Below are 11,390 nucleotides of genomic sequence, written 5' to 3' on the forward strand. Positions count from 1 at the left end.
TTAGTCCCACACAATCAACTGCAAAGCAACCATCCATCATTAGAGTTCTCCTAATCCCTTCCATTCTTTTTGTTCTGCTTTTAGTTCCCACAAGGAAAACTAACAAGGGGCACTTTTCCTTAGATAAATTCCTAAGGACACAAACTGACCGAGGGTTCCCAAGCCCTCGGCAGTTCCACACCAAAATACTCATTGATTTTGGCAGGGCTGGAGACCAGTCTCTGCCTGAACCAGTAAGTCTTCATTTGTGCCAGCAATTCCCTTACTCTTTTTTGAGACCGAGTTGCTATGTGTCTTCCTTCTCTTGCATCCCCTCTGATAGAAAACTCTGGCTAGTCTATTAGGGGTATCAGCCAGAGGGGTATCACCATTGCCTTCCTCATGAATGGCTCTTTCCCGAGCCTTTCTTTTCCACCTTCTGACAGTGCTTACCAAGTCAACCCTACCATGCTTCACATGATCATTTGAACTAGCCAACTTGCATGACTCCATATCTTGTCCCGAAACCTGCTGCCTAGGAACCTACTGCCTAGGAACATCAAACCTCCTAGTAGGAGCCACCCCCTTCCTTTTTGAACCTTCCCACTTCCATGATCAAAGGTGGGGGGCCAATTTCCTTCTTTGCACATAAAGTCCGATGACACATGCACGTGTGTTGACTGCAAGCCTTCAGTGAGTTGATCTTCCATCTGATCTTGTAACTGGTTCCCAAGGTATCCACCCTGGACAGGATCAACTCCTACTGTTGCTTCTTCTGCTGGTGGTTGGGATTGGACCCCTTGCTTCTTTTCTTCCTCATTTTCCGCTAGGGACGTGTCCTGCTTTCCCGCCAAAACTTCCACTTTGAGAGCTTTGCCCTTGCACCTTGGTTCTTCACATTCAAACTGATCCCTGTCTCCTTGTTGTTCATCCTTGCGGTGGTTTCCACCTCCACCACCACCGTACCTACGCCTGTCAAAAATGTTTGTGTTTCTGGGTTGCCCTCGTAACCAGGGGCCAAACTGGTATGAAACTTGTTCATCGCCTTGTTGCTTAGCTCTCTGCCATGTGCAGTTCCTTCCTTTGTGAAATAGCACCCCACACTTGAAACAAAAGCTCTGTAAACGTTCCTATTTAAAGGGAATCCAGTGTTGTTTTTCACCTAGCATCAGCCATTTCCCTCTCAGAAGAGGTTGATGGAGATCCACCGCTACCCTTACTCTGAGGCATCTCCCCCAAGCTCGCCCATCAGCCTCGACTTCAACTCTGATAACATGACCAATTGCTTCTGCAAACTGCTGACCAAACTCTTCTGTCATGGTTGCTAGCGGCAGGTTATGCAACTGCACCCAAAAAGGTTCAAACCGAAACTGTAATGCATGAATGGATATTTTTTCATCCACTTCCATCATAGTTAGAAGGTGTCTATCGAAAAACCATGGACGTCCACTCAAGACTCTCTCTTTATCTGTCAGCTTTTGGAATTCTATCAGAAAACATTGTTCTCCCAACTCCTTGAAAATAACACACCCCTCCAGCTTCCATATTTGAGACATTATGACCCTAAATCCCTTACTGTTAACACTCTTCTCAGTTAAGGCCTTCCCCACCAGACAGTTTTTGCCCCGTGCATCTTCCTCAATATAGGTTTCTGGGTTGACATGAAAGAAAGAGCTTTCCTCCTTGGAAAGATGTAGCTTCTCCCATTGCGATGCTAAATCTTCTGTTTCCATTACGAACTCACAAGCAAAAACCGATACCACAGTGCTCACATGAAGTGAGACGTAGACCTTTGAGATTAAACCCAAGGCACTGGAACCTCACACTTCCTCTCGGAGAAAGGGAGGTACTCACAATAGGTACTCAAAAAAACACCAAAACCCGTGAAACCTCCGATCATAAATTGGGATTAACACAATAGTTAGTCAGATAGATTATTATTAAAGTCAATTCTTGAAAGTCAATATTTATGTATCTTGCATGTCATGATATATACATGCATGTCATTCATCATAACACACGATCATGTTAATTCCACATCATATTCATATTCAGCATTTTACAGTTATTTATATTAATATGTATGTCATGCATCTAACGTCGCATAAGACTCGTAACCTTTCTTAAATTCAAGTGCAAGATAAGATTAAAACCATTTAATCAGATTGTCATTCAGATGCATGGTACTAATATAGTTTCAAGGTGGATGTGCAAGCCATGGACTCAAGTGTGATCCACCATAGTATGCCACAGTATGCTACAATACTGCTCTGTGGCTCTCCCTTACAGCCGCAGGATATGGAACCAGTGCACAACCTTGCACACAAGATTAAGTGTATTGGTCAATCAGATCAATAAGATAAATTAAATCAGTTAGTTAATTCAGATAATTCAAGACAAGTCATTCATAGCATGGGCATTAGCATGATCAACCATGATTTTTAAGCTCTCAGTATGAAAATTTTTATGAAAATCCTTACGTTTATTATGTTTACGTTGTGATGAGTTTCATACTGAGTCTTCGACTTATATTAGTTTTATTTCATATTTTTAACCACACAGATGAGGATGATGATCGGTATAAGCAGACATGATAGGCTTAGATGGATTAGTTGGATTTAATTACATTCTTTTTAGTTAATTTTATGTCAGATATGTTTTCAATTCAAACTTCATTATATTTTCTCAAAACATATTTTAATTAATAATTATTTTTTTTAGGAACTAAATATTTATTTTATTTTTTTACTTAGTTTGATTTATTAAATTATAAAATATCTTGTCTAATATTATTTATGAAAATTAGTGACATTCGGGAAGGGACATTTTCTTTTTCCAAAAATAACACCCTCATCAAACTTATTTATATAATATTCAGCTAGAGCATCCACAGTGTATGCGCATGATGTCGCAGTACTCTCGATCTGTTGCTTTCTTTTACATGCCTTTTTCTTGTTCGGATGATGCATATATATTCCTGTTAAAAAGGTTGAGGTATGTCCAAAAGAACATGATCATATCATTCAGAACAAGCAAAATGATGGGTGCTTGGCCGGTCCACCGCCAGCTTCTATATATAGCTTGGAAAGATGATGTTTAATTAAAGTAACCAAAAATTACTGTTTTTAATATTTTCAAGAGTCGTCTCTCATTTTCTCTCTAGAGGAAAAGAGGTGATGTGGGGTCCACCAAGATTCTAACTGAATTTTGGAGGTGGTGGTACGGTGGAGGATAGCAGAAATACGTTGGCTGGTACAGAAAAAGGAGGTGGTTACTAGAAATCACGTCAGGAAAGAGGATTCCACGGTGGTGATACATAATGGATGATCTGGAAAACAAATGGGAGAAGTTAAGATTATCGGAGGAAGAAGCTCTGAACATTGATTTCGGGGATGATATTGGGGATGAAAACTTGGAAAGATTACACTGTAAGGAAGAACTAAGCTTGGTAGGGAAGATATGGGTAGGAAGAAGCATCAACCAAGCTGTAGTTGAATCAACTATGGCAAAGGTATGGAAAATCAGCAAACGAGCTAAGTTTAAGGGGTTAGGAGACAATGTCTATGTGATGGTTTTCGCTAATCAGGCAGACAAGCAACGTATACTGGAAGGGAGACCTTGGCTGTTTGACAACCAACTGTTTGTGATAATGCAGTATGATGGTTTCACACCCCCTTCAAAAATAAACTTCAAGAGAGAGTGCTTCTGGATCCAGATGCATGAGTTACCACTGATATGTATGAACAAGGTGAGAGGGGAGATTATAGGAGGTACTGTTGGTAGAGTAAAGGAAGTTGACACTCAAGAGGATGGTTGTGGCTGGGGGGAATACTTAAGGGTCTTGATCGAAGTAGATTTGGAGAAGCCATTGGCGAGGGGGAGATCTATTACAGTTAGAGGTAAGCACTTATGGACTCATTTTAAATTTGAGAAGTTACCTCACATTTGTTTTAGTTGTGGGTGTATACTACACAGGGAACAAGGGTGTATAGGGACGGGCGAGGGTGAGGGTCAATATGGTGTTTGGCTGAGAGCAGGGTTCAAAGGTAAAAAAGAGAGAGGGGGGAGTAGCTCTTTCGGGTTTCAAATGATACAGAAGGAGAAAACAGAGGGAGGAGGGAGGGAGAACATATTAAACATTGCTTTAAGGCAAGAGGCTAGGGAGGAACATGGGGAGGCTGAGAAATAAGTGCAGGAGGGTGAGAAAGGTGAGAAAGTGATAGAGAGTGGGAAAGGAAATGAAGATGGTGGGGAAAAAGAATGGATGGAAAAAGAAGAGGGGGGAAACAAAAATGGGGAAAATACAGGGAAGGTTATAGAACTGGAGCAGGTGGATAGTGAGAGATGCTGTGAGGTAGAGACACTGAGTGGAAGGAAACTAAGTGGGGTTTGGAAGAGAAGGGCTAGAGAGAAGGGAAATGGTGGCAGGGTGATAGAAAAGATTTGTTTGGCAAAAATAAATGAAAGAGAGGAGAATGAAGAGGAGAAGTTGGTGGAGTTTTATAAGAAAGCTAGAAGTAACAGAAAAGGTGAGGAGGTTGGGATTAAGTTTATTGAGGTGGAGGCTGCTAAGCAGCCCCACCAATCCTCATGAAAACATTAAGTTGGAACTGCAGAGGGCTTGGGAACCCTCGGACAGTTCAAGACCTTTGCCTAATGGTGAGGGATAAGAGACCCAATGTAGTGTTTCTGATGGAAACAAAAATGAGGAGTGGTAAGAGTGATAGAATTAAAAGAAGATTGAAATGTGAGGGATGTTTTGTGGTTGAACCTGTGGGAAGAAAGGGGGGATTAATGCTGCTTTGGGATTATTCAATGGAGGTTGAAATCCTAAATTATTCCCAAAGGCATATAAGTGCTTGGATCACAAGTGAGGGGGGAAAGAAGGAGAGATGGTTATTAACAGGTTTTTATGGGAATCCAGAGACTAGCATGAGGGAAGAATCTTGGCAACTTTTGGGGTCTTTGAAGCCAATAGCTAGCAGTGGCTGGTGTGTGGTGGGAGATTTCAATGAAATACTAACACAAGATGAGAAATGGGGAGGTAGAGCTAGACCTGAAAAACAAATGTCAAGATTTAGAGAAGTGTTGGAGGAAGGAGGCTTATATGATTTAGGGTGGAGAGGGGACAAATTTACGTGGAGTAATAAGCATGAGGATGAGACATTCACTAAAGAAAGGTTGGATAGAGTAGTGGCAAACTCAGTTTGGAAAGAAATTTTCAAGGAAGGGTGGGTTGAAGTTCTTGTTGATAGAAGTTCAGACCACAGACCTATACTGCTGACTATGAACCAGTTAGAGAATCAAGAGTGGAAGAAGCAGAGGGTTTTTAGATATGAAGCAAAATGGGCTTTAGAAGAGGAATGTGAGGAGGTGATTAAAAAAGTATGGCAAAGGGGCAATATCAAGAGGCTGAATTGCTTGCTGGAAGATAGTAAGGGAGCATTGATGAGTTGGAGTAAACATTTAGACAGGGAAAAGGGGAGGTCTGTAAGAGAAAAATCAGAGAGATTGAAACAATTACAAGAAATGGAAGGAATGCATAATATAGAAGAGATCAAAGGAGTACAAAGAGAGATTGGGGAGGTGCTGGAGAAAGAAGACTTGAAATGGAAACAAAGAGCAAAATTGAATTGGTATCAGCTAGGTGATAGAAATACAAAGTTCTTTCACAATTGTGCTAATCAAAGAAGAAGAAAGAATGCTATAAAAGTTATCTATGATGAGGAGGATAGAAGATTGTCGAGTCCAAATGAAATGGAGGGAGTTTTTAATAGATATTTCCAGAAGCTGTTTACTTCTTCAGAACCTAGTAAGGATGAGATTACAAACTGCTTGAAGAACTTGGTGCCACGAGTTTCTAATGAGATGAATGTAAACTTAACCAGATCTTATACAAGATTGGAGGTTGAGGATGCAATAAACCAGATGGCACCTTTGAAATCACCTGGCCCAGACGGATTTGGGGCTTGCTTCTATCAAAAATATTGGCACATAGTGGGAGATGACGTGTGTAAAACTGTCTTGACATGGCTGAATGGAAACTCCATGGACTCTCAGGTGAATTTCACTTACATTGCTCTTATCCCTAAGGTAAAGGACCCTAAATTAGCTAGTGATTTTAGACCTATAAGCTTATGTAATGTGGCTTACAAGATAATGTCTAAAGTCCTAGCTAATAGATTTAAAAAAGTGCTGGAACATATGGTATCCCCTAACCAGAGTGCTTTTATCTCGGGGAGGTTAATTACTGATAATATAATGGTGGCTTATGAGGTGTTGCATACTATGAAGGCAAGGCAGCATGGTAGAGAAGGGAGTATGGCTATCAAGCTCGATATGTCGAAGGCCTATGATAGAATTGAATGGACTTACTTGGAGGAAGTTATGATTAAATTGGGACTGTGTAAAAAGTGGATAGACTTGGTTATGAGCTGTGTCAAGACAATGAGTTACTCAGTGCTCATCAATGGGAGACTAGGTAAAAGAATATTTCCTCAAAGAGGTTTGAGACAAGGAGACCCACTGTCTCCTTATCTCCTCATCCTCTGTGCTGAAGGTTTAAGTTCTTTGCTCAATAGCTCAGATTCTAAAGGAGAAACAAGGGGAGTAACTGTGGCAAGGGGAGGAACTCGGGTGAACCATTTATTATTTGCTGATGATTGCCTTTTATTTGGAAGGGCAAAAGAGGAGGAATGGGTTAGATTTCAAAAGCTGTTGATGATTTATGAAAGGGCCTCGGGTCAATTTCTGGACAAAGATAAAACAGCAGTATTTTTTAGTTCCAATACGAGAGAGGAGGTAAAAGGGAGGATAAAGGAGCTAGGAGGTGAAGTTATAAGAGGTAGTTGTGAGAAATATCTGGGGCTACCACCTTTAGTTGGGAAGTCCAAGTATAATACATTCAGGAGTATTAAAGAGAGGGTTTGGAAGAAAATCAATAACTGGAAAAACATTTTCCTTTCTGCTTCTGGGAAAGAAATTCTTGTTAAGGCAGTACTCCAAGCTTTGCCTACTTATGCTATGAGTGTTTTCAAATTACCAAAAAGAATTTGTAATGAGCTTAACATGATGCTAGCAAAATTCTGGTGGGGGAATAGACAGAAAACAAACTGTGTTCACTGGTGCAGTTAGGAGAAAATGGGAGATCAGAAAGATAGAGGAGGTCTCGGTTTTAGAGATTTTGAGTGTTTTAATTTGGCTTTACTAGCCAAACAAGGGTGGAGATTTATTCAAAATCCTAGTAGTTTGGTAGCTAAGATTTTTTGAGAGAAATATTTCAGATCATCATCATTCTTAGAAGCTAAATTGGGTTATTGTCCTTCATTGATATGGAGAAGTGTTTGGAAGGCAGCAGATTTACTGAGAAAGGGATTGAGATAGAGGGTGGGCGATGGTAAAAACATCAAGATTTGGGGACAAAAATGGGTACCTTTACCTTCAACTTTCTGTATTCAATCACCTGTTTCCTTATTGGACAAAGAGGCTAAGGTATGTGAACTTATGAAAGGTAATGGAGAGTGGGATGATCTGTTAATCAAAAGAATTTTTAATAAAGAAGAAGCTGAGGTAATTAGTAGCATCCCTCTAAGCAGAATGGTAGTGGAAGATAAAATTGTATGGAGCTATGATGAGAAAGGGCAGTTTTCTGTGAAAAGTGCTTATATTTTGGAGTTTGACAGCAAAAGAGCAAAGAGAGGTGAAACTTCAAGGAGAAGAGAAGTGGATAGAAGGTGGAAAGACATGTGGGATTTAAAGGTTCCTGGGAAGGTAAAGCTATTTATGTGGAAAGCAGGGAATGAAATATTACCTACACGAAGGAACCTGCATATTAGAAAAATGGTTGAGGATTCTATATGTCCAATTTGCAAGGAGATGGAGGAGACTGTCATGCATGTGATATGGCAGTGCCCAGCTGCTAGTGATGTTTGGGCAGAATTTAACAAAATTTTACAGAAATGGAGTCTGAACGAAGATGATCTGCTTTCTTTGTGGGAAAAGTTGGTGGTCAAGGTGGGTAAGGTTGAGATGGGAGAGATAGCTTCTCTTATGAGATGCATATGGCAAAGGAGGAATGAATTCATCTTCGAAGGAATTTTCAAAAGCCCAAGCCAAGTTTTAAAGACTGCAAGGTAAGGACTCTTTGAGTTTCTTTCGGCACAGCAGAAAAGAATTGATAGAGCAGGCAACAATACAGAAATAAGGAATCAAGTTTGGAAGAAACCAAGAGAGAGTTTTGTTAAGGCCAACTGGGATGCTGCAGTGGATCAAAAAGAAAGGAAGATGGGAATTGGGGTTATCATCAGAGATGAAGAAGGGGAAGTTCTGGTTGTAGTTGAGGGCCAACAGAGAAATGTAGATCAACCAGCAGTTGCTGAAAGCTATGCCTTGTGGAAGGCAATGGAAGTATGTAGGGACTTGAATATGGAAAGAGTTATTTTTTAGGGTGATGCCCAATTGATTGTCAAGGCAGTAAACAGCAAGGAAGAAGATAGATCTGTTTATGGGAGTATTGTGGAAGCTAGCAAGAAGTTAATCAGTTCATGGAAGGATTGGAGTGTTGAATTTGTGTACAGAAATGCAAATGAGGCAGCACATACTTTAGCAAAGGAAGCATTACGTTTAGATACTGAATTTGTTTGGATAGAAGAGATACCAAATTGTATTAGAAATATTACTGAGAAAGAGAGAACTTGTACTGAGGGATCTTGTTTATATCAGTAAAGATTACAGAGGTTATTCAAAAAAAAAAATTGTTGTTTTGGTCATGATGGGAATCTTTGACAGAATGGACCGTGGCGAATATTTTACACCTTTATACATACACATGACGATGAGCGCGCAAGAGCTAGGGTAATCAGAAACAATTCTGCTCTGCTATTGGGTACCTGCTGTGGAATCGTCTGACATGGCATTAGCCATGTCACCTTTATATTATTTTAAAAAAAAGGAAGGAAGAAAGACTTGATTTCAGAAACCCATCTCACTTAGGTGCCAAACTCATCCCTAATATTAGGCATCTTAGAACTTGTCTTCATCATCTTCATTTCTTGACCATCTGAGCAACGAGTATCAATTAACCAATCGTCTTCGTTCCTTTGAAACTGCGCCGTTGTGCCGACGTCGAACCCCCATCTGTGTCGGTGGTCGATATCAGCTTAAAGAGAGTGTCGTCGTGTGTATGAACATTCTTTTCTCTATTTTATGTAGGTTTTTTTTTTTTCCTATTTTTCTATATCTTTAGCCACCCATCGGAAGGAATCTAATTTTTTTTGTTTTTACTCCTAGTCTTTAAAGGTCCAAAATGTGATTGAAAGTTCTTGATCTTGCCATTGTCACCAATACCATGTTGGTTGCTTTGATCAGAAGAAAACAAAAACAGTAATCCAAGAGGATTTCTGAAGAACGCAAAGCAATGAAGAGGGTCCCTTCCTTCAATCACTTTACTAAACTCCACCCACTCTGCATGATTGATGTTTTTGTGTTGTAGAATGTATATATAGCATACCCACTTTGATTCGTTAGTTTCTGCACCCACATAATATTTTGACTAGATGTTTAACCCCTCTGAGCTTGTGACCCTCAAGAATTCCAAACGTGCCTTTTTTTAATTGTACATCGAGTACCCACGATTTTGTTTCCTTTAATTTTCATGTAAAGGAGATAAAAGTAAGGAAGAAAGGAAAGTAGAGGTGCTTACTTTATGTAATGACTTTTTGTTGCAATTATGGCAATAGATATCAGATCGATCACAAGCTCCAACTCTTTGGACTAATGCAAAATCCAATTCAAGTGAAATCTTCCTTCTTTTTACCTAAAAAGAAGGGTTCTATGGCCGCACGGTTGGTGCGGTGTCTTGTTCACAATCACACCGATCTTTGGGAAATTTCTCGTGGGAATTCCATCTACCTTTCCTTGGCAATACTTTGATTGAATTGGTACAGTAAAGAAACAGACACTGTAGAGCCATTGTCTTAGCAAAGTGTAACCTTTACAAAATAGCATTACAGAAATCATTAGCTTCTGCAAATATTTTATCCCAGCACGAAAAATTGAAGGCTGCAACCAGTGATGATACTCATCGTCACCGTGGTGATGTCCATCTGGAGGTCCTCCAGGTCCAACCACTTCCAGCTGTGAAACATTAAATGAAATAATTAGGGACACTCCACAATGCCACTGAAACATCTAGGTATTTTTACCGTACAGTGCGACAAAGGCAGCACACGAAAAAAAACTAATTGATTTACTGTACATTATTAATGTACGTACGTTTATACGGCCTACTGAATTATAGTGTTGTTTTTCATTATATCAATGATAAAATTATCAACAACAGCTTCAATCTATGCTTGCTATATCTGTACGAAATTACTTAAGGTGGGTAGGTGGGGTAGGTTTGGGGGGTGAGATGAGAATTTTGTATTTTATTTTAGTGTTTAAAATATTATGTTTTAGTATTATTATTGTATTAGAATTTGAAAAAGTTGAATTGAGATTTGAAAAAGTTGAATTGTTTATTATATTTTATATGGAGATTTGAAAAAAGTGTAATGATGATATGAGAATTTTGTGTCTCATCCCACCCCCAAACCTACCTTAGTACTGCTACTTATTCATCTAAGTAATAAAAAAAAGAGAAATTCTATTTACAGTCCTAAAGTGGAGACTGTATGTGCAGGCACATGCTTAAATGAGAGAAAACATTATTTTATGAGGGATAATTTTGTAATTTTAAAAAATTTTAAAGTTAAAATAGTCTAGGCCTGCACATGCAGTCCCCAAGTGGGGACTGTATCTAGCATTGCTCTAAAAAAAATAGCTTTCCTGACATGTATTAATGATGTTCATAATTATAAAAGTTTGACGACCCATGCATGCACTACAATACTTGAAGTAGCTAGCTAGCTAGAATCCCCTTAGCAAATTTCTTTTTAAGATTATATATTTGTAACGCTCTAAACTTGGGTGGCTTGGAGAATTATTACCTGTCACTCATAAACATGTCTCTCAATACATCCAAAGAAAAAAAAATCTCCAAAGACTTTATAAGTGAAATCAATCTCATATTTTCTAAATAATCTCATTACAACTTCACACAATCTTTAATGCAATAATAAAAAATATCAAAGGATCCACAATCTTCCGGTAATAGTAACATACCAAACTGCTAAAACCATAGGTCCTACTAAACCCGAAAATATAATTAAAACTCAAAGACATTAAAACTAAGAACATCAGAAGTCCTTCTTCTAACCACATCTCCTCGACTTAAACACGTTCACCAATCTAATCCAGGTCCTCATTTGGACTCTCCATATCATCTGAAAAATATTATCATGATAGGGGGTGAGTTATCACAACTCAGTAAGCAGAAATCATATGCTCTCGTGCAAACATGAGCATTTACA

General features: G+C 39.2%; 1 protein-coding gene across 1 annotated transcript; it reads left to right on the plus strand.

The window, feature by feature from the left end:
- Positions 1-3,298: 3,298 nt before the first annotated feature.
- LOC108993901 lies at positions 3,299-4,168 on the plus strand. Its single transcript, XM_018968956.1, has one exon. It carries the CDS (start codon positions 3,299-3,301, stop codon positions 4,166-4,168), a length of 870 nt encoding a protein of 289 aa, XP_018824501.1.
- The last annotated feature ends 7,222 nt before the right edge of the window (positions 4,169-11,390 follow it).

The sequence above is a fragment of the Juglans regia genome, chromosome 6, assembly GCF_001411555.2.
Source record: "Juglans regia cultivar Chandler chromosome 6, Walnut 2.0, whole genome shotgun sequence".
Classification (NCBI taxonomy): domain Eukaryota; kingdom Viridiplantae; phylum Streptophyta; class Magnoliopsida; order Fagales; family Juglandaceae; genus Juglans; species Juglans regia.